The sequence below is a fragment of the Candoia aspera genome, chromosome 14 (assembly GCF_035149785.1).
Source record: "Candoia aspera isolate rCanAsp1 chromosome 14, rCanAsp1.hap2, whole genome shotgun sequence".
Lineage (NCBI taxonomy): Eukaryota > Metazoa > Chordata > Lepidosauria > Squamata > Boidae > Candoia > Candoia aspera.
The window spans coordinates 346,493-369,250 of NC_086166.1; the positions used below are offsets into that span (position 1 = coordinate 346,493).

General features: G+C 55.8%; 3 protein-coding genes across 7 annotated transcripts in view; 2 read left to right on the top strand and 1 right to left on the bottom strand.

The window, feature by feature from the left end:
• Nucleotides 1-10,426, bottom strand: part of LOC134505317 (mitochondrial import inner membrane translocase subunit TIM16-like) — a 39,001-nt gene extending 28,575 nt beyond the window's left edge. For 2 of the 4 annotated variants that reach the window (XM_063314976.1, XM_063314971.1), the window contains exons 1-7: nt 10,314-10,426; nt 8,877-8,973; nt 8,158-8,232; nt 6,280-6,350; nt 5,388-5,571; nt 3,679-3,755; nt 2,789-2,839 (exon numbers count right to left, since the gene is read on the bottom strand). In XM_063314976.1, the coding sequence (XP_063171046.1) occupies nt 2,789-2,839; nt 3,679-3,755; nt 5,388-5,571; nt 6,280-6,350; nt 8,158-8,232; nt 8,877-8,973; nt 10,314-10,373 (615 nt within the window). In that variant the 5' untranslated portion in view covers nt 10,374-10,426. The remainder of the gene's footprint in view (nt 1-2,788; nt 2,840-3,678; nt 3,756-5,387; nt 5,572-6,279; nt 6,351-8,157; nt 8,233-8,876; nt 8,974-10,313) is intronic. The other 2 variants (XM_063314974.1, XM_063314972.1) reach the window with 2 other exon arrangements.
• Nucleotides 1-22,758, top strand: part of VASN (vasorin) — a 61,230-nt gene that overhangs the window by 9,153 nt on the left and 29,319 nt on the right. The window lies entirely within an intron of this gene.
• On the top strand, nt 13,692-22,713 carry DNAJA3 (DnaJ heat shock protein family (Hsp40) member A3). 2 transcript variants are annotated; one of them, XM_063314771.1, is made up of 12 exons: nt 13,692-13,894; nt 14,211-14,347; nt 16,293-16,376; nt 16,477-16,677; nt 18,790-18,942; nt 19,165-19,312; nt 19,491-19,555; nt 19,654-19,782; nt 20,227-20,342; nt 20,599-20,696; nt 21,807-21,925; nt 22,470-22,548. In XM_063314771.1, the coding sequence occupies exons 1-11, from the start codon at nt 13,708-13,710 to the stop codon at nt 21,908-21,910; spliced, it is 1,422 nt and encodes a 473-aa protein (XP_063170841.1). In that variant the 5' UTR covers nt 13,692-13,707; the 3' UTR covers nt 21,911-21,925; nt 22,470-22,548. The 2 variants fall into 2 exon arrangements, with proteins under 2 accessions (XP_063170841.1, XP_063170842.1); XM_063314772.1 differs by lacking the exon at nt 21,807-21,925 and having other exon boundaries at nt 13,693-13,894; nt 22,470-22,713.

Below are 22,758 nucleotides of genomic sequence, written 5' to 3' on the forward strand. Positions count from 1 at the left end.
TGCTGCTTCTCTATGCGACCTCCAGGCCCCAGAGTTGCCAGTGTGGCCCCGGGAGAAGGAGGTCAAGCTGGAAGGCCCCGAGCCTTGCAAAGCTCCTCCCGGCTGCCAGAATGATGTTTTTCCCCTCGGCTGGCACAAGGCTCTGCGCCACGCAGAGCCGGGCCCGGCCGGAGCCTTTCACCCTGATGGGCAGCCCAACTTTGCTGGGAAGGTCCTGGGACAGGGAGGTCTTGGCCCTTGCAGTGGGCCTTTGCCTGCCCAGCCGCAGCACTGCAACCCCCCCGCCCCCGGTGCTCTTTCAAACTGGTGGATCTTGGACAGAAGAACTGTGTGAAAGAAAGGGGGTGCGGGGATACCTCCCCCCTTAAGGGATCAGTGCAAACCTTGCTTGCTGAGGGAACCCGGGAACACCTGGATGGGCAGCTCTAGGGCTCCCTTCCAAGCCAAAGATGTTTTGTCTCCTTAATTCTGATGGGGGACAGAAGGTGAACGCTTGCAGGGAACAACGGTTGTCTGCACAGCCCAGGAGATTCCACGAGGAAAGCAGGGGACTGGGCAATAAAAAGCGTTTCTGCCTCTCCTCAAACAGTGGCTTGGCTGACTGGGCTCCACCCAGGTTAAGGGCTGCGATGCGTTCCAGGGAGGTGGCCCTCCAAGCCCAAAGGAAACTTTCACGGGTGCCTCCACCTGGAAGCTGGGGGGCCATTGGAGCACACTGTGTGCCAAAGGCAAGGCTGCCTTTCTGCCCTCCTGCCCTAGGACCAGGAAGGGTGGCAGGCTGCCACTGCTGGTCCTGGGCAGCAGAAAAGCCCTTTGGGGTGCCAGGCACAGGAGGAGGTCTGTTCTCCCCCAACTGCAGGGACAGCTGGGGCAGCATCCCAAATCAGCCTCTTGGGGCTTCTGCTTTTGCTGTGGTCTCCAGCATGGCATTCCCTCTTCCTGGCCAAGGCAAGTATGAAGAGTTGGAGAAGGGGCTGCCCGCCCTTCGCTGGGGGGGAGGCGGTGGAGAGAGAAACCCAGGTCACCCAGCCCTGGATTGGACATGTCATGCAGGCCCACGCTTGGAGGGTGGAGGCCCCAGACCGCCCAAAAGAACCAAAAGGCTGCTGCCGAGGGCACGTCTGCCGACACAATGTTGCAGTGCCCAGTGCCCGATCCAGCCACGTCAGACCCTCCCACTTGGAAAGAACAGAAAGGCACCAGAGAAATGCAGCAGGGGAAGGAATAATGGCATCCGGACGTTCCACTGCTGGGAAGGAGCAAATGCCCCCTGCGTTTCTGCCCCCCTTCCGCCCCCACTGCCTTTCCACGCTGAAAGGTCCCCAGGGGAAGCATCTGAGACCGCGGACAGCGGCAATGACGCATGCTGAGTCCCTCATTTCGTGGGGAGGCGGGAGGGAAGCGGTAACTTCCAGACAAAGGAAAGCCGCCACGTCAGCACTGCAAGGAGAGTGGGGAAAGGAGGCCCCGCCCCCACCTGCCTCCCCAGCTGCTTCAGCTGCTCCATACACAGCCGCCTTGGAACTCGGACCAACGGGGTTGGGACGCCCTCCAGAAACGCCTCCTGGCCAGCGATGTTTCCTCTGACATCAGCCCCCTCCCCCCCCAGACAGCCTACAGCCCCAGCTCGGATCCGCCCCCACCCCCAAGCTCCCACCAGGGCTGAGGGGGTCTACTGGGACCCCTCCCCTTGGGGGCCCTTCCCAGGAGCAGCCCTGCTCACGAGCAGAGCTGCAGCAAGGCCCACTGGCTCTGCCTCCAGGCCAGCGAAAGGAAGGCCCCGTCCTCCCCAGCGAGTGCACGTGGGGAGCCCCAAGGGGCGGGGGGCCTAGAGCAAAGCAGAGCTCTGCCCACTTTCCCCGGCACAGCCAGCACCGCTTCCATCCCCGTGCACGCACTGTGGCTTCTCCTGTGCCTGCGCCACTTTCCCAGATGTGCAGTGGGGTTGGGGATGCAGCCGGCAGGGAAGTCTGTGCCACTCATCCTCTCCAGCTGAGAGCACAGGCCGCAAGGCGATGCTATAAATAGGGCTCCCAAATGTGGGTGGCTCTTCCCCGGCTTCCCACGGCCTCCTTGCGAACTGGGATGCTGGGGACGGCCTGTCTGCAAGTGGGAAAGCGCCTGGTTGGGGGGGGGCAGTACTCCAGCCTGACCTCAGCAGGGGTGCAGGGTGGGGGGTCCCATTTTCAAGCAATCCCACTCCCAGCTCTGGTGCCTAAGCAGGCAACAGCCAGGCATGAGGGGGCAGGATGCGCTGGGCGCTGGGGCTCTGCAGGTCACGGAGGGTAGAGGGTGAGCAGTGCGGGAAGGGGCCTCCAGAGCGAAACCCAGCAAGCTCCCCAAGTGAAGCCCAGACCTCAGGGGCTCAGGTGAGAAGAGGCAGCCTCTGGGGGGGGAGGCAGGGGCTCTGCGTCAGACATAGCAAGAACAGTAGCAAAGGACCAGGCCAAGCTTCTTGCGCTCCCTGCCCGGAGGGCAGCATCAGGAGGCGGAGGCAGAGGCACGCTGCCCCCCATCCCCTACGCCTTCCTCTCGCAGCAGGGGAACTGAATGCCAGACCTCAAGACAGCCTGGGACAGCTATCCCGAGCACCCTGTTCACCCCAGGAGCTGCTTTACTGCCAGCCTCCCCACCTCCTCCCCCGTGAGAACTGCTGCAGGGTGGTGGGGGGGTCAAATTGCGACCTGATGGTGCCAGCTGAGAGGAGTTTGCCCTGCCCACCCTGTGTGCCAGATGGACCGCCTGCCCTTCCCCCTGGCACCCCCACCACCACCCAAGAGCACCATACCTGGCAGGCTGCTGGCTTGGCCCGTGGATCGAAGATGCGCAGCCTTTTATCCTGCAGAGCAAAATGAAGGCCCAACAGTCAGCCACTCAGCTCCCCACCCCAGGCCAGCACCCAGAATCCACCTCCCACCCCTGGGCAGTGGTCAGCCAGGGCCCCAGCAAATGTGGGGAGGGAGGCCAATGCCTAGACCTGCCACCAGCAGGAGATCTGTCGCAGTCCAGGGCGATTGGGATGCTGCTGAAGCAGCAGTGCAAGGGCCTCTCCTGCTCTGGCTTTGGGGGAACTGTCCACTTCTGGCCTGACAGTGGAGTGTGTTTGTGTGTGAACCGCACTGTGGCAGCAGCCCCACACTTCTGGCCTGACCAATGCCACACCTGGCCCCAACAAGGCTGCACAGCGGGACCAGGCAAAGGGGACACAACTCCTCGCAGCACATTCCGTGGTTTGGGACAGGGATGGGCCTGGGGATCCCCTGGGGGAGATGCCACACTCAGCGGGGAAAGGCTGTTTCTTCCCAAACAGGAGCCACGAAGTCCCCCAGGGGCCTCGCCCGCTTCCAGGTTCCAGGCAAGAAAATGCAGGCAGAGGTCCTGCTCCGCTAGATGGCAGTCAAGGGCACACTGGACACACCAGAGCCACCTCTGAGTTTTCAGCTGCACATCTCTCTGGAGCAGACGCCGCTGCATGGAGCACAATGCCCCCTGGCGTCTGCCTGTAGGATAGGCGGCAGGAGCAGAGCGAGCACCAGGCCTGCTCAGAAAGGCTCCGAGGGGCACGGATGGGCCCAGCTCCTTGTTTTGGCAGGCCCCCTTCCTGAAAAGACCTAGAGCGCTCTGTGGGCATCGACCCTCCCTGCCAACCAGAGGCCTCTGCTTCCCCACAGCACTCACCTTGCAAGAGGTGCCCAGGAGCGATCCATCCAGCTTCCAGGCCAGGCTCTGCACCTGGTTCTGGTGAGGCTCCAGCTCTGAAGGGCAGAACAAAACAGGTCTGGTATCCCAGGAGGAGTCACCAAACAAGCCCCATCAACACACAGGCAGGCAGGGATTCCCCCCAAATGGGAGCCCGTCATGATTCTGGGTTTCCCGCACCTCTCGCCCCCTGAAAGCAGGGCACACAGGCACACTCAGTCCATAGCTGTGTTTGAAGGCTGACTGACAGGCTGTACGCTACCCTGCCTGTTTCCGAGCTGCCCTCCCAAGAGAGGTGCGCTGCACTCGTAACCCGCCAAGCACATGCTTGGACCACCCAGATCGTAAGGGAGGGGTCCCCGCCTAAGACCCTTGATGACTACAGCACAAGAGGAGCACAGTGCAGACGAGCCTGGCTGGCACGAGCAGGCTCACGCTACATTCCTGGGAGGAGTCTCCCCTCCACCCCGGATTCTCCAAGCCACAATTGTTAACCTTGATTTACTGGGTAAGCCACAACTGGCTGGGCTTGCACAACATGTATGAGGGATCACCACTTTGCCCTGAGGGAAAACGGAGCAAAGTGCGTTATTGCTCAGTTCCACCTGGGTCAGTTCCCCCCAAGGCAGCACCTTATCCTGAACTCCCTTGGGAAGGAGGCCATTCCGCCCTCTGCCCCTCCTTTCCAGGAAGGAAAGCAGAGCAGAGTCAGCCGGGGTGCCCCTCTCATTCTTAGAAGGGGATCCTCCGTGGCACCCACTCCCTCCCTTAGCAGACCCTGCATGGCCAGAAGGGCGAGATGCTCGTGGCCTCTTGGGGCGGGTGCAGCAGGGTACGTTTTGACGAAACCCGCATCTAAGGGGCAGGCAGCAGCTGAAATAGCAAGTGCCTCTGAACCGGTTCAGGGGTGCAGATGTGGAGGGCTGCGATCCCCTCAGCAAGGCAGCAGCTCTGGGCAATTCCAAATGTTGCCCATCAAACCCACGGCTGCACCTAGAAGGAATACCAGTCCCCCAGGAGGGCTCTCGGCAGACAAAGCCCTTTCTGTCCTCAGAACAGAAATGCCCCCCCTCCTGCCGCCTTCTGAAATCAGAGTGGCAGTGTCTGGGCGGAAAGCCATGGCAGGGCTGGCAAAGGTTGCTATGCAACGGGCCCTCTGGGACTCTCACTTCTCATTTCTCGCGCACGCCTGGCTTCTCCTCTTGCTGTGACTGCAACAGCCCCTCCTTCCATCGCTTTCCAGGGTGGGCCAAAGGTTCACCTTCCCCCCTCCTTCTGGCCACCTTCCCCCCAGCAGCCATCCGGGCTCCGCCGTGTGGGCAGCAGCCCGAGAGGGCTGGCCTGTGGACACTGCCGGGAGGGAGGCCAAAGACGCAGCCTTGGTGGTCATCGCAGCTCGTCGTTAATACCGCTTCCACAATTTGGGGGGTTCTCTAGGGAGCACCCGCAGCCCAGGGGACCCTTGCTGGGTGTGCAAGTGTCTTCCGGAGTTTGCTTGGGGTCAGGGAGAGGGAACAGCTCCCCTCTGCCAGAGGACTGGGGGAGCACTGTCCCTTCAGAGCAGGACGGGGCCAGCCTGTGCGAGAGGGCCCTCTCTTTCCCCCTGGGCCAACTGGCTGCACCCGGATCCCCGGCATCTCCCATCCCACCCTCGGGGGAGATCAAAGGATGCCCGCTTCCAACCGTACCGGTAAGGATCTGCCGCTGCTCCACATCCCAAATCTTCACCACCCTCCCAGCTGCGCTGGCCAGGACGCCATCTGCCGTGGGGTGGAAGAGCAGCACCTCCACCCAGCCCCCCTCTGGCCCCAGCGTCACGTGGGGGGAGGACGAGAGGTCCTGGCCAGGCTCAGGGAGACGCCACACCTTCACCTGTGGGCAAGAGACCACCTGGCAATGCTCAGCTTATGACTTGGTGCCACGAGGATGCCAGGCTCCCTCAGTGGCAGGGCTGTGGCGCAAGGCTTTTGGTGAAAGTACTTGGGCACCATCACTGTTTCACTCCGCAGTGTCCATGCATCCCGGTCCACCCCCCAGCAGCAAACTTTGCATCAAGGCGGCATTGTGGCTTTTCAATGCTCAGAAGGGCCTAGTTTGTACTCCAAACTCCCCTTCCCTTAGTTCTGGGCCCACCAGAGACACCCCCCACACCCAGCACAACCAACCCAAAGGTTTTCCACCAAGGACTACTTAATGGCACTGTGAAGGCACCACAGGGTGGCAGAAATGTAGTAACGGGACAGGAAGGGTAAACCTGGGGGATATTGTATGGGAAGCCGGGCAGAAACCCCCCATTGCATCCCCATGTGGCACATCGCCCTCGTACTGAATGTTCCTCTTCTGAAAGGATTTGAAATACTTCCTCGCAAAAAAACATAACTTGGCTTGGCATCTGCTTGGTTCCCCTTGAGACCAGCTCTTGTGCTGCCTCCTCGACACACCCTTCCACCATCCAGCTGCTTGCACGCCCTTGCCAAGACCAGGGGAACCAAGCTCCTGTGTAGCCTCCGAGAGAGCCAGGAGCAGCTCTTGCAGGGGAGGGACCTGGGGTCGAAGCCATGCATTGGGGGCTGCACTTACGGCTTCCTCTGCAGAACCAGTGGCCAGGAGCTGCTGGTCAAAGGGGGAGAAGTCAAAGTCCGTTATCACTCCTGGGGAGAGAGAGAGAGAGAGAGAGCAGCTCGCGTTAAGTTCCTAGAGGACAGGCACAGGCATGGTCAGAAGCCCACAACCCAAGGCCAGGCATCCACAGCAGTCCCAGCGCTGAGGGGCCACTGCTTCTCCCTGAGAAGCCACCTCCCAGCAAGCGGGAAGCAGGGAGCAGCGAGGAGGATTGGAACCAGGGACTTGGATGTAGAGAAGCTGCCCTCGAATCCCTTGAGAGGGTTGTATTAACTGCTTTTCTTTTGTAGCATCTGCAGGAAAGGGGTCATCACAAAGGCGCGCCCTCAATTCTCCAGCTGGGAGCCTCTGGGCTCAGGTCTGGATCGAGGGAGCCTGCGGCTTCTGCAAACGCCAGCAGATGCAGCCCTGTCACACCTGAAGATTGCGCTTTTAGCTGAAGCTGCAGAACCAACTGGGTTTGAAGAAGAGAACCACCCCGGCCTCTTTATTCATCCCAAGCCAAAGGGGAGGGGGCATCCTCCTCTGTTCTGGGCAAAGCTTCCTCCTTTAGCAGCCGTTGCCATCCTATTGCCCCACGCACAGTCCTCCCTCTGTGGCCAGTCAACCTGGTGCCAACTGACCCTCCTTGCTCCACCCACTGGGATGAAACCACCTTATTGTCCCAACTGGGGGGTGGGGAGGTTGTGAGAGAAGAGTCTGGTCCTGCAAATATCCTCAGGGAGGCATTTGGTTCACTGTGCAATTTTCATTTCCATGGGCCTCTAACAATGGTGAGCCCACAAGGTAGAAGGAGGCCCATTCCAAGCCCCACTGTGGAGCTGTGGACATGCCCATCACGCTCCAGCAGCAGCTGCCCTTCCTGCCCCCGCTTTACTTGGATTTAGCCCCCCACCTTGCTTCCATGAATGGGTCTATGTGCTGAAGAAGCCCTTTGAGGCTGAGGCAGCCACGCCATGAGCTCAGTTCCACGGGGGTGGAAGCCAGCATGGCCACCCAAGGGCCTCTCCTGCCTGCCCGCCCCCCCCAGGCTGCAGAGTTATGGAGACTTTGGATTACAGAGCCAGCAGGGCAGGGAGGTCCCCCAGGAAGGGGAGCAGCAGCTTCTGACTGTGGGGCTGACCCAGGTGATGCTTCTGCTACACAAAGGCCAGCTAACAGCCGGGCGCCTCTTCCTCCGCCTCCGAGGGAGAGGGCAGGCAGGCAGGGAGGCGGAGCCACTGCAGGATTAAAGCCCTGGGCCTGGCGGGGGGGGGGTTGCAATGATACCGACTGGCATCTGGCTGAGCAGTAGCAGAACAAGAGTCCCCCCACCCCCCTGCGTGGCCACCACCTGCAGTCCTTGGCCAGCACCACTCGGCTGACTCAGAAAGTGCCCAGCAGGCCTGGAAATGGCCGGCTTCTCCTTCCTGCAACAGCCCCATGACAAGCTACGCAGCCTCAGGAGAGAGAAGTTGAACTCCCCAGCCCCCTCCACACACGAGCCCAGCAATGGAGGCCCAGTGAGGCTGGGGCTGAGGAGGCTTGCCTGCTGGTTCAGAGTCTGCCAAAAGGATAGGGCTGTTGGGGTGGGCACACAGGGGGGCAGAGCTGCATTCTGAGCGTCACCCTTCCTTTTAGCCACTGCTCGAGGGAGCAATTGCAACAGGGCGGGTGTGCTCGTCTTGAGCAACCTGCCAGCAGAACTGAAAGCAGACTTGCGGTTCTCTCTCTTCCTCTAAACAGTCCTTTTCCCGCCTGAGCACGAAGCCCTTCATTTCTCTGCCCAGGGGAACAGTCCTTGGGACTCCTAGCCCATTTCCCAAAAAGGCTGCCCCTGCAGCTTCTCCAGCTCACCTGAATGGCAACGTAGATGAGATACAACCCTCTTGATGCCCTTTGGTCTCACCAGGGGCACAGCACCGAGCACGCCTGGCAAGAGCAGAAATAAAACCGATGATGCCAGCCCTCTGGGCGAAAGGAATGCAAGTCTGTCCCTGGCTTTCCTTCTCTCAGAGCTGCCCTGAGGCTGGACAGATCGTAAGTCTGGGCTGGCGTCTGAGACCAGCCACTCTTGGGTACTGGTCAGACGTGGCCCAGGGTGGACCCTGCAGCCAGGTCTCCCTACGCAATGGGGATTGAAGGCAGCAAGAGCTGGGGGGGGGGTCCTCCTCCATGCTCCCCCAAGTCAGCCCAGCACTGATATGCTGCTTTGCCAGTTCCACCGGAGGCCACTGGGATGCACCTCGGCCCTTCTTGGCTGCAGGGTGCTGATCAGCAGGAGATGCTCAATGGAAAATCAGGCCAGGAGGGAGCAGCCTGGCGAGGAGGGGGGGCGGAAGACAAGCCAAGCTCCCCGCCAGAGGGAAAGGGCGGAAGCAGGGACTGCCCGCCTGCCTCGGAGTCTCCCGAGAGCCAGACTGCGGCCACTGAAGGGGGACACGACCTCCCTTTCCCCCACTTTCCCTGTGCCACACCCAGAGGGATTTTTGCAGACTGCTTGCCAGGTCAAAGTGCAGCACCCACAGAAATGTGCCCCACGCTGAGTAGCAGGGCCAGGCTGTGCTGCATCTTACCTGCCAAGTCTGTGTTGAATGAGATCCAGCGGGAGTTGGCTTTGATGTGGTTCCCCGAAGCAGCTGGGCCACTGCCTTGGATCTCTGCAATCCAGGCCTGCCGCACACAGAGGAGAGGAGAGCTGAAGGCAGGGAGGGAGGGGCCTCCACAGAGCCACATTATCCACCAAGGGGGTCAAGAACCAGGGGGTGGGGGTGGAGGCAGCTGGGGAATCCTGGCCTGAGCAAAGAGCAGCTTTGCCTCGCTCTCTTTCAAGAAGGGAGGGCCTCTGAACAAGCAAGGCTGGCTGGGCCCACCTGAAGCCTGAGGAGGGGGTGGTTTTGGCCAAACTGTAGAGAAGCCCTGGCCTCTAGGCAGGGAGGCCAGCAAAGCCTCCAGACCTGGCAGCTGCGGCCCCAAGAGACCAATTGTCCAGAGCCTTCCTCATCGCAGGAGGTGACCACTCGGCCTAATGGGCCTCTGGAGAACTGGTGCCCTCACAAGCTGCGGTTTTCCCCTCTCCTCTCTGGCTGCTCTTTCTTCCTTCACCCCATCCCACCCCATCTTCTATTTTGCAGGGCAAGATTTCCAAGGCTGCCCAGTTCAACCGGGCCCGCAATCCACGGAAACAGGAGCCCGGGGCAACCTGGGCCCAGCGGTGGCGCCGCACCGCTGCGAACTCTTTTCAGAGCAAGCCGCGCGCGCATGTGTCGAAAATGGTAAAACGCAGCGGCGCGGACAGACGGCGCTTCTCTGCAGCAGGAAGCCTGGAGAGAAAGGGCGCGTTGGGGCGGCCTCCCTCAAGAGAGGGTCTTTCGAGGCTTCTTGCAGCAGCGGGACGGGGGAAGCCAACCCGGCTCTCCGCGGCCACACGCGGCCCGGGCGATGCGGCCCTGCGGGGAGGCCAGGCTGGCCCTCCAACCAGGAAGGTGCCCCGGATGCCCTGCGCGTTCCTAGCTGCCTCCGCCGCGCTACCGGAGGGACTGCCCCCGGCGCCTTCTTCCCTTCGGCTCAGCCGAGGCCCGTCGGAGAGGGGACACACCGGCTGCTCCGGGGCCAGGAGACACCCTGGAGAGCTTGCGGAGCCCGGTCCGGGCGGAGCACTGGGGCCCTTCCCGCTCCTAGCGGGGCCCCCAGCCGGAAGGCTCAGCCCGAGCGGCCGGGGCGACCAATGCCGGCACTGGCTGTTCCGGGGAGCGGAGCAGCGCAGCGCATCTCGCGGGGAGCGCCCACGCGAGCGCGGCGCAGCACAGCCCGCCGAGGGGCGCCTCCGGAAGAGCGGCCCTCTCGTGAGATCCGCCCAGAGGGGGCGCCGAGGGCCCTCCCCGAAGCAGGTGGCTGCGCTGCGCGCCGACGGCCCCGAGCGAAAGGGGCAGGTGCGGCGGCCCAGAAACGAGCGGCCCAGTGGCGAGCAGGACCCGCGTGCCACAAACCCCCCCCCCCCGGCTGCCACCCACCTCCTTGCGGGCCACCTTGGCCTCGGCATGCCGGAACTTGGTCGCCCTGAACCGGCTCATGGTGCCGCCGCTGCCGCCGCCGCCCAGGTTCGCTCGAGTCCGCCGAGGCCCCACCCCACCGCCCCGCCCCCCAGAATTCTCCGGGGGAGGGACCGTCCTCCCGCCTCAGACTGAGCGACGCCGCGCCGCGGACGGCAAACCCCCTCCCGGCCTGCCGCGAAGGGCGCTGCCCTCGAGGCGAGGCCCGCCCGCTAAGCGAGCCCCGGGGGCAGAAGCCCCTTTCGCTTCGGCCGGCGCCCAAGGAACCAGGCAGAAACAACACTTTATTGGCGACAGAGCGGAGCGGGCCGGGGGCCCAACGGAGGGCCTGAAGGCTCCCGTGTACAGGCGATGCGGCCGCAGGGGGCTCCCCTTCCCGTCGGCTTCGGCGCCCAAGCTGCTGCAGTCCCTGAGGGACGCCGCCGGACGCGCAAGCTCCGCGACCCTTCCTTCTGCCCCGCGCGCTCTGACGGCTCCTCACAGCCGCTGCCCCCTTTTATTCAGTTTTCCCTCCAGACCAGCTGTCAGCTGATTGGTGGCTCGGTTCCGGGACACTTTAGTTGGCTCTCAGCCGGCTATTCCATTGGCCCTTCGGCCCACGGAGAGACCAATGCTCGTGCAGCGTGAGGGTCCCAGGGCTGCTTCTCATTGGCTGATGGATGAAATTTCAAACCTCGGACGGGGGGGATCTCCCTGAGGGTCATTTCTCTGCCTGCACTATCCGCTTCTGAAAGGGAGCCTTGAAGCCCAGAAGCAGCGCGTTACAAAACCGCTTTCATGACTGGCTGATTACATGCCATCAAGACCACACAGATAGATTTTCTCCATGGCGATCTGTCCCCAGTCTGGTCTTTCAGGTCTTCCAGTGGTGCCCCATCAACCCTGTAACCGAGTCAGTCCACCTTGGTGCTGGTCCCCGAAGCAGCTGGAAAGTCAGACCTTCAAAAGCTCTTCCTTTCACCTGCACATTTGTATTGGGCAAAGAGGCTATTATGCTCCATGGGGACCAGCACTAATGGAACAAAACATATATGGGTCAATAAAGGCTGCAAAATTATTTGCTTATGCTGGAAGCCACTGACTGAACAGGTTCTGTCCCATTCCTATGCAGATCGTAAGAAATTCCTTGGGTTACTCCAATTAAGTAGAAGCAATTGCTCTTGTTTACTTCAATATTGCGTGTGTGCCTTTCTACAGATCCCTTGGGCAGTTCTAATTCTGGCTATTATTGAATTTTCTGTCCCCCGCAGTGATGTGGTATTATTGAGATTCTGTATCTTATGCAAATAAATAAATCAAGATGAATTACCTTTAAAGCTAGTAACTAGACGAGTGCTAAAAGTCCCAATATGCCAGAGATAACACCAGCTCACAAACTGCTTTTGTTCTTTCATGCATTTTAATGGAAAGGCAGTTTGCGGCCAGACATGACTGCAAAACAGGCTATGTATGTAATAAGAATAAAATAAATAAGAAATACAGCAACTCATTTAGAATACTCCTCCGCACTGCAGTTGGCTTCTTGCAGAGGCAGTGGAAGACCTTGACAGCCCTGTTGGATGAGATGGAGAAAACGTTAAAAACCCTGAGGAGGTAGAATGGGGTAAACCGTAGCCTTACCCATTAGGACACTGCAGCTTGGCATAATTAAGGCACTTAAGCAGTGGAGAAGCTTTGGGGAAAAGCAACCTTTAATTCACAAGAAGCCAGCAGTGACATCCCATACGTGCAACCTATTGGGTGGGAGCGTAAGCCTGGGAATGCCATCCTCCCTCTTCTTGGCACTGCAGATGGGTGCAAACGAGAAAGACACCGTTGGGGATTTGCTGGAGGATTCCCTGAAATTGGCCGGGGGAGCATTTCGCAATGGCTGAAGAGTTCCAAGCTGCAGTTCTTAAACTCACCATAGGGTGCAGACGCACTCAAAATCCGGGGAATCTTTCAGGTGCCCCAGGTGTAGCGGCCGTATGGCAACTCTTGGGGAGCGAAGCATGGGATATCCTTAGCATGCCGCCCTCCAGAAGCTGCTCCGAGCCCACTTCTTTCTCCCTACTTTGCACCCAAGACACGCACTGCGATCGCTGAGCACAGAAAAGAAGCACATGGCATCCTTCCCGTTCCTGGTTCAGGTATTGAAAACTCAGCCGGGGAGCAAATCAATGAATAATGACGGTGCCTCATAAAGGTGGGTATTGGTCACAGCATCCCAAACTCGCGCCTCCCACTAACCGCAGGCAGGACTAGTCACTCTCCTGAAAGCTTCCAGGGCTGGCAAGCCAAGTGTGGGCGCTTCTGTTCAGGCAGCCCCTTGGGAAAGAGAGACCGAGAAGAGTACCAGCCTCAGCTGCTTCCCACCCAGGCACAGGGCTCACATTTAGCTGGCAAGGCTTCTAGTCTTCAAGGAGTTGGCAGCTGATTGTGCCAGCTAGACCACCAACCCATCAGTACAAGCGCAGTGCAGGTTACTATGGATCTGGACAGTGAAGGAACAGCAAGGAAGTGGTGGTACCCACCTGCCCCAGGATGACACTTTTGCTCCACCAGACAGCGGGTCAGAAGAGGCCATGCCCTCTAGCATGTCGCTCTCCCTTCAAGTATCAACAGCGAGCTCGAGGGCCGGACTTTTCCGGGCTCTGGCAGGAGACGGGCTCCTGGCTGCTGGGCCCGAAGGAGAGGAGAAATGCTCGCCCGTCCGGTGAGGAGGGCGGCCGCGACCCTCTCCGGATCCCTGGTCTCGGGCACGTCCTTCGCTTGGGCCGGCGGCGCTCCGGATCTCTCCAGCAGAGCTTAAGGAGGCAGCGGCCGCGGTCCTGGTCTCCGGGTCTGCTTCCGTCGGTCCAGCACCTCAGCGAGAGCGGCGCCCCTCTCCGGGGCGGCGGGCGAAAGTGCTTTCGCCGCCTCCCGCCCCCGCTCTGAAGGACGCCGACAAAGGATCTCGCGGGGGCAGCGAATCCGAACGCAAGCCTCCGGGCTCCCACAACCCGGGCGCAGACGGCTAGAGCCTGGCTCAGTGTCGTGGGAGTGCACCCCGCGCGTTCGGGAAGCGGTGTCTGCTCAGGGGGACCTAGCCAGCGGCTCAGAGCTGGAGTCCAAGGCACACCTAATACTGTACAGACGGCAGCTCCCGGACACACGCTCTGGATCCTCGGTCACCGCGAAACCCATATCCGCGTCTCTTGAGCAGAACGGGGCGGGTAGTAGGACCCAGAAGCGCGACGGAGCGGCAAAGCGGCAGGGTTGACCGCTGGGAAAGGTCGGCTGTGCCCTCCCCACCGCGGGCTCACGCGCTTGCGCATTCGCGCTCCCGGCTTGCCGGGCGGAGGTGCGCAAGCGCAGTGCGGCTGAGGGACCCAAGATGGCGGCGGGGCGCGTCTCACGCTGGCTGGCGGAGGGGGCAACCGCTGCCAGGGGCTGCCGGGCGGGCGGCGGGGAGTCGCGGCGCCTGGCGCTGGCGTTGCGCCTGGCCCGCTGGCGGAGCGTGGGCCCCGCCGCCCCCATTGCATCTCGCCTGGCCCTGGCGCCGCGGATCGGAAACCGCTTCGGTGAGAGGCCCGGGTAGCCCCCGGGAGACGAGAGCGCCTCTGAGGGCGGGCAGAGCGCCGCGCAGCCCCCTTTACGGGATCGCCTGGCGGGGAGGCGCTCAGGCCCTCGAGAGAAGGGGAGGCTCCGGGCCGTCCCGGGCTTCTGTGCTCCAGAGAATGGGTCGTCCTCGACCACGCGCGGGCCTCCGGGAGCCAGGCTGATGTCCGGAGAGCGGGCGGAATGAAGCTGGGCGCGGGGAGGATCTGATCCTGCGGCTGGGGTCGCCCTGCCCTTGACGCCAGAAGGGGGCCTTGACCTCTGTTTTGCTTTGCGCAGGAATTAGACCACTAACCCTCGTCTGGGGGGCCTCGTTTCACACCAGCTTCCCGACTTGCAGCAAAGAGGATTATTACCAGATCCTGGGAGTCCCTCGAAATGCCAGCCACAAAGAGATCAAGAAGGCCTATTATCAGGCACGGTAGCTATAGCTGTAGTAACGGTTACAATTACGCCGTCTCAAAGAGGATGTGCTACTGGCAAGGGAGGGGCGCACTTTGTGTCCTCACTTTTCTTCCACAGTGCACTTGCCTGCAAATGCCAGTTATCGCTCTTCAGTGGGTGGTGCAGTAGGAGAGTGGGGAATCCTGTCTTTAAGTTTGGTGGACGGGATGTGGCTGGGAAGATTAAGGAAAGAAAAAGTAATGCTGGGTTTGATGACTTGCCAATGGTACATTCAGATAACAAGCTTGCATATGAATTTTTCCTCTCCAGCCTTAAAGCTGGAAATGACATTGTGCCATATGCCTTCTCAGTCCTGCCACAATGTATCTTGGGTAGTAATTGCTTAAAATCTGCTCTAAGTACCTTTACATTTCTGTTTATTCCATGTACTCTTATATCTAAAGCAAAGGATTGGTAAAATAAAAGCGAGCAACCTCCCATTCTGACAGACAGATTTCATCAAAAGACTAGACTGTTGCTTGGAAAATCCATTCTGGTAATGTTGGATTATCCTCATATTACCAGACAGATTTCTTTTTAAGCATTTCATTTTGAATACTGATGCTAAAAGCAGAATCTCAGAATCCAATCCTTATATTTGGTATCTCACCTTGATAATAAAGATCATCTTGAGAATGTGATCTAATTGACCTGGTCAGTGCTTGGTGGCAAGACAATTCTAGACTTGGAGGCAGCTGTCTAGGTCATCCCGCACTCTTTCTCACTGGAGAAATCAAGATTAATTGCATCTCCAATAGAACTGCATCCTGCTCTGCTTAATGTAACAGCACCTCTTTTAATCTAGTTTTTCCCCCTTCATTAATAAATCTTTGGATTGTATTATACCACTGTAGGGGTGTTATACTGGTTATATGTAATAGAAAGGTGAGGGACAAGAAACGAAAAGCCTTTGGGGAGCTTTTAAAGCAGACTGGCAAATTAATGGAGAAAAATGCCGGCGGCAACTGCTGATGGCTACGAGGGATTCCCAATAGCAGAGGCATTTGCTGCAGGATCCAAGAAAAAGGATGGTGTTGGCCTTGCATGTGGATGTAATCCCCAGAGCCCTCACTGGCTGCTTGTGGGGCAAACTGCGAGGATAGGTAGAACTGTAGCCTGATCCAGCAAGACAGCTGTTATATTCTGCTGCTTCTGTTGCTGACAAAGGCCATTTAGATTTACCCCATCTCTCTAAACCCTCCTCTGTTTCTCTCAGCTTCATTGAGATGATTATTTCTGAGGATTCTGAACTGCACTACACAATGTGGAGCTGAATGCATGTGATCATGATCTGTGGGAGATTGGAGTGGGGCAAAGAAATGGTTAAATTCTTTTTTTCTTGTCTATGAAATACTATGTAGGCAAAAAAAAAACCCATCAAGAACTGACGATCAGTTTAATTATTACTTTGCTGTTGTAAGCAAATAAACTTGCTGACGGCTAACTGAAGGCTACTTAAGAAATTAGGACATGTTGTGTTCGGTTAATGTAACTTAAGTAACAGAGTCCCCTTTTCAGGAGAGATGGGCGGTGATAGAAATTTGAAAAATAAATAAACAAACAAACTTGTCTGATATAATTTTGAAGATAGTAGGGGAAGAAAAAAAGTAAAGATGATTTTAAATAGTTGGAATAAATATTTTACTGGAAAGGATTTATGGACTTGCTTTGAAGTGGTGGCTTTGGGAATAATTTTTCCTTGAATCACAATGATTTGATTTTAAAAAAAGGAACTGTGTTATGATATAAAATTGCTAAGTGATGTTATTTTTTTAGAAAATTTCATCTGTTATCTCTAGTTTAAATGCAACAGAGTTGATTTAAAATTCATTGGAAGAATTCCCAACACACAAAGGCAGGAATCAAAATGAGCCTCTTGTCCATGATTTTTACTTTTGTGTTTGATTGCTTGCTTAGCTTGCCAAGAAGTATCATCCTGACACCAATAAGGACGACCCCAAAGCAAAGGAGAAGTTTTCCCAGCTGGCTGAGGCCTATGAGGTAGGGCGCTTGCTCTCTGCACTCTACGCTCCATGGCTTTTGGAGCTGAGGCTCCCCCAAGGCAGTGCCCCAGATGACTGAGGTCTTGTGTCCCTGACAGGTCTTGGGAGACGAAGTAAAGCGGAAGCAATACGATACTTATGGGACAGCAGACTTTGGCTTTGGCTCAGCAGGTTCTGGGCAGCAGTACAGGCACAGTGGCCCAACTATTGATCCCGAGGAGCTGTTCAGGAAGATCTTTGGGGAGTTTTCCCAGTCCCCTTTTGGAGACTTTAACACTGTCTTTGACCAGCCTCAGGAGGTAAAGATAAAGCCTGTGTGGAAATGAGTTCTAACAGACAGACACACGCACATACACACACACACCCCAGGTGCATAGGGTGCCTTGGGGCTTTCATTCCTCCTGTTTAACGTCTACATAAGAATGCTGATGATACCTCTTTGAATATCTGGACCCCAGGCCAACCAGGTGATGCTGTCAGGCCTTGTGCCAGTCTCTGGAGGCTGTGTGAGTCTGGAAGGGGAAGAATGGGCTTAGGCTCAACCCTGACATGCCTAAATGGTTGTGGGGTTTTGGACCACCCAGGTCTTGAGATGTTCCACTCTTAGTCTTGACAGGGGTTACCCCTCTCTTTTTGTGGAGTCCTTGGTGCTCTCTGAGCCTTGTTGTTTTCTTGCAGACGTTTCACTGCCAGACTAGGCAACATCTTCAGTGCAAACAGGGAGAGGGCCTTGCTGTCTGTTTATTAACTGGGAATCTGTGAGGATCCTAAACCAAGCCAAATCCAAAAACGCCAGAGAATTCCTGGAAGGCTGGCACTCAGACAAAGCAGCTATCAACAGACACATAGAGGCAAACAACATTTACATACCATTCAAAAGAGACAATAGAAAAGCCAAAAGACCAGGACACTCCCTTGCCAGCAATCAACACCCAGATATGCAAAAATCAACACAAGGATTAACACCAGATGAACCATCAAACAGCACAGTACACCCTAATCAAGGAACTATTAACTCGGGCAATCAACCAAGCAGCAAACAACAGCCCAATCAAAGAACTCCCAAGGAGAGAACAACACAACACAAGCAGGGCAAGCCACGTATATAAACTGAGAGCAACTGAGAGCAAGGCCCACTCCCTCTTTGCACTGAAGCTGTTGCCTAGTCTGGCAATGTACTGTCTGGAAGAAAACAACAAGGCTCAGAGAGCACCAAGGACTCCACAGTTCAACCCTGAGCTACATATATTCGCCTCTCTTTTTGGAACCAATGTCCCGCTTGGATGTCTTATTGGACCCACAACTCCTGCTTAAGGAGCAGGTGGCAGCTGTGGCCAGGAAGGCCTTCGCACAAATTCATTTATTGTTCCAGTTGTGCCCAAATCTAACCAGGAGCCCTTAAAACAGTCTCTCATGTTTTGGTCACCTCGGATCTGGATTGTTGCCATGCTCTGTACCTGGGGCTGCCCTTTAGAACCACTCAGAAGTGGGTCCAGAGTGCAGTGGTGTGGGCAAGGACAGGCATGTCATGATGTGCCCATTTAATATCTCCCCTGTGTGAACTGCAGTGAGATTTTGGTGCAATTTATAGGTGATCATGCCCAGGGCCTAGGAGAATAACCCTAACCTTAAAGACTTTGTGTTTAAGTGCACTTGGGGATCATAATGACATAATTATGCAAATGATGTACCTTTAGGATTTACCAGATATTCAGAAGTAACAGATAAATTCTCTCCTGAATGATCATGTAAATTCAGGTTTTGCTGTGTCAGTTTAAGGGGAAAAATTAACTGCACTTACAATTACAGTGATGATTTTGCTCAAATTCATGGCTAAATTGGAAATTATTTGTATACAAATTCAGTAGTTATCCTTTTCGGTATTTAGATTTTAAGGAAACACTGATACAGAAATCCGTTAACAAAGATGAGCTTCTGAGAGAAAATAGTGTGAAGAAGTTGATTACAAATTGATTTTTGATTCATTACAGTTAGCAAATTTGATTTGTATTATGTTGGTCTTTTATTGTTTTGGTACCTTTGAGTCAGTGCTGACTCCTGGCAACTGCCTGGATTGGTCCCTGCAGTTTTCTTGGCAAGATTTTCAGAAGTGGTTTCTCCTGGCCTCCTCCTTCCTAGGGCTAAGAGAGAAGGACTGGACCAAAGTCACCAGCCGGCTTCATGCCTCAGGCAGGGATACAACTCAGGGTCTCCCAATTTCTAGCCCAGTGCCTTAATCACTGACCAAAATGGCTCTTTTGCTGGTCATGCATATAATTTTCTGAAAGATGCCATGGTGCTTTTTCTCAATCTAGACAGATTTCCACCCTCCCTTGCTGTTCTTCATGGTACGCAAAATGATGGCTCGGACCGGTGAGCCCCAACCTCTTCAGTTTCTTTCTCCTCTGTAGTACATAATGGACCTGACATTCATCCAAGCTGCAAAGGGTGTCAACAAGGAGATTATGGTGCAGATCAATGACGCGTGCCAGCGCTGTGATGGCAGAGGGCATGAACCGGGCACCAAAGTAGTGCACTGCTCCTACTGCAATGGGACTGGCACAGTAAGTGCAATGGCGGGGCAGGTGGAAATGTGTGGGCAAGGCCCCAGAGCTTTGATGCAGGGACTGGCTGGGCACCCCTGCACTTTGGAAGAAGAAAGTCTGTTTCTTGCTTTAGATGGTCATGGAGCTTAATTCCGTGTGCTGGCTGGGGGCCCAGTTTAGATCAATGCAGAGGAGAAATTGCAGGGCACTTCACCTTTCCTTGCGTCTTCTTCTGGATAGGAGACAATCAACACGGGCCCTTTCGTCATGCGCTCGACGTGTCGGCGGTGTGGTGGGCGAGGCTCGGTTGTAACTAACCCATGTGTGATGTGTCGTGGCTCTGGCCAAACGAAACAGAAGAAGAGCGTGATGGTCCCAGTTCCAGCAGGTGTGTGTACCAACTGCTCCTAGGGGAGAATAACAACCACCCTTCTGGGATGAAGCAGCAGTGAGGAAAATTGGTCCTTGCAGAAATCAGAGCTGGCAGCTCTGAACGCTAATAATGCGGTCCAAATGTGCTCAGCCTGGGCGAAGGGTAACCCTTGGTGCCTCTGCTTTGGCTTTAGGTGTGGAGAATGGGCAGACCGTTCGAATGCCTGTCGGAAGGAAAGAAATTTTCATTACCTTCAGGGTGCGTATTTACCTGCTGCTTTTCCCTATCTCACCATGTTTAAAAGTGGCAGCTGGTACTTGTAGTGTCCTTGAACTATGCCCCCTTCCTGGTTCCAGGTTCAGAAAAGCTCTGTGTTTCGGAGAGATGGCGCAGATATCCACTCAGACCTCCACATCTCCATAGCACAGGCTGTCCTTGGAGGTACAGCGAGGTCTCCTGGCCTGTATGAGACGATCAGCGTTATGGTACGTTCCTTGCCACAAATGCAGAACAAGAAACGGCTCATTTGCCCTGAGATTAGTAACCCCCAAAGACATGAAGGGGGTGTTACCTTTTTGCATGGAAAGTCGTGCATTTTCCCTGTGGAAGAGCTCATTCCGTGCCTCTGCATGGAAAGGATCAGATTCATGCTTCTGTTCTGCAACAGCTGTTATCAGTTGCTGCTCTGCTGGTCCTTTCAGGTTGCACTCCTTTTGCTTCTTCTCAAGATGGTCTAACTTTCACAGCCTGATGTGTGAAGTCAGCCCCATTGTCTTAGAGCATTTACTCCCCATTAGTGTTTTGGTAATGGTGGCTGGTTCTCACATTATCAGATAACAGTATGCGTACAGGAACATTGTCCTCCTATGAGTGAAAAACAGCTGTCTGGAAATGCTTTAATCCAATGCGTTCTTCCTGTGCTTTCCCAGATCCCCCCCGGCATTCAGGCTGACCAGAAGATTCGGATGAGTGGAAAAGGTGTTCCCAGAGTTAACAGTTATGGTTATGGAGACCACTACATTCACATCAAAATCAAAGTTCCCAAGTAAGTGAGAAGTCTGGGCATTTTGAAGGAGCAGGTTAGAAGAGGGAATTGGGTGGCATGAAAAGGAGCCTTCGTGGGGAGGCTTCAGGGTGACGAGCCACCTTCCCGGAGCTGCAGCTCAGATGATCCTGATGGAGCCCTCAGGAGAAGGGTCAGCATGCTCTCTTTGTGAGAAGTCTGTGCCAAGAGACTCTGGCTTTTCTCCAGACTCTTCTATTGATCTATCCGATTATACCCCCTTTCCCCTCTCCCGCAGGAGGCTGACCGATCGCCAGCGAACCTTGATGCTGAGCTACGCAGAAGGTGAAACCGATGTGGAAGGGACTGTGAATGGCATTGCCAGCACAACCACTGGTGAGGCTGCGGAGCTGTCAGGTCTCGGCTGCACTTGGGGGCTGGCAGGGTGTGTTTTGGCCACAGCTGAGCTGTCGACTCTGTTTGGTGGTGCGAACGATGGCCTTGAACAATGTGGACAGCGGTGGGATCTATGCGTTAGCAGCGAGCAGACTTCTGGTCACACGCTGAGGAATCAGATGTCAGTCTGCTGTGCTCAAGATGGTGTTGCGGTTTTCCTTTAGGCAGGAAAAGGCTACTCTTAATTCATGTTTGCCTGATATGGTTACCCATGATTAGTTCATCTGTGCTTTACTCCATTTTCTGGGCTTGCACAACGCACTGAACACCACTGACCCCTGAAGCTGAATTAGTGCAGTATGTGAGATGGCAGCATGGCTGGCTGATGGCTCATCAGGCAGAACAAATCCCTCAGTTGGGAGCCTTTTTTGGCCTTCCTGTAGTGATTGCCCTGCCCTGTAGTGACCCACAGGATGCTTTTAATTGGTGTGAAGGCCTTTCCTTGATCTCCTTTCCTGAGCGCCCTTTAGCCTTTCCACAGATTCAGGGCCCGAGACTTGTTCACTGATAGGTCCAGCGCAGTTTAGGGAGTCCGCCAGTAGAGTGGGGTGCTTGGCTTTAACATAGGGATGTTCTCTATACCACTGATTAACATTAGAATGCATGCCGCATGTTGAGCTGAACAAATCATAGTTTAGCAATCTGTTACAGTTCAGAGAGAGAATAGAGAGACTAAAGGATAAGTGATTGAAATAAAACTGTAATGAGGCCAAAACAGTTGCTGTGTGCAAGAAGTGTCAGCAACAATGCACAGCACTACAGGGGCAATCTAGGAGAAAGGGAGGAGCCCAGAAGGTGTGCTGGGGCAGTCAGGCAAATGATGATTCCCACAGGCATTTTCCATCAGTTCAAAGAAAAATTAAGGTGAAGAGAGTTGTCCCATTTGCCTGTCATTTGAACTTTCCTGCATCCCAATCTGAAGAAGGGGAAGCAGGCATCTCCCCAGCTTCATCTCCCCACCCCACCCCAAGAGGCTGGGAAGTGGTCTGAAGCGAACAGTGGCACTTCCTACCATGCGTATTGACCCAGCTCTCTGCTATTTGTGTCTAGGTGGCAGGGGCGCAACTAGAACAGGGGCAGGCGAGCAGAGGCCTGAGGCAGGGGACGGCACAGAGGGATTCCTAGCTAAACTTAGGAGAATGTTTAGCTTCTGATTAACTGCACCAGAGGTAGGAAGCCTCTTGTGGCTTTTCCGCGCACAGGTCTCTGGGTTTGCTGTTTGCAGAAACATCAGTGGGGCGGTGGGGAGGATGAAGCTGTAGGGAAACTTCTTCAGGGCTGACACATTCCTTGTTGGAGACTGGAATTCTGTGGAGACCCTGTCTGTTAAATGGGTGCTGCCCCTTGGTCCTTCCTTGCACCCCTAGAGCTGCTTCACTTTACTTGCGGGGGTTCCCAGCACTCATAAGGCAGCAGCTGCACATAAAAACAAATGTAAGGACCAGAGGAGCTGGTGCTAGTAGCTGCTGTTTCCATTCCTCAGTGTTCTACCAAAGACTCCTGGTATCTTTGCAGAAGGTCTTGCTTTTAATTAAACATCCCTCGCTTTTTGCGTCTGTTAGCTTCCCCCAAACATTGCAGCGGATTTAGAGCCATAAAAGCAACTTTCAGGGGCTGGGAGATCTGGCTTGGCTATTGAGAGGCTGTTCTGCTAACTAGCCATTTCTCAGTCTGAGTGTGGGTCATAAACTTCCCTTTTTCTTTGGGCTCTAGGAAAACGTTCTGCTGAAAACTAGAAGACTGGGAAGCAGCAGTCTGGAAGGCGTGATACTGGAGGTTTTGGAGCCAGGACCACTCATTTTTGAGGTGCACGGCCTGTGGCTGCACTGAAGAAAGCGGGCACTGCCTCTTGACATTGGACTGCAGAATTGCCGGCCATGGGAACCGTGAAAGGTTCTTGGGCTCCCTGGACTTGGTTCTCTTCTGGACAGATGCAGGCTGCAGGGGGGGGGGGGGCACAGACCTGAAGAGCAAAAATAAAGTGTACCATTCACTGAAAGCA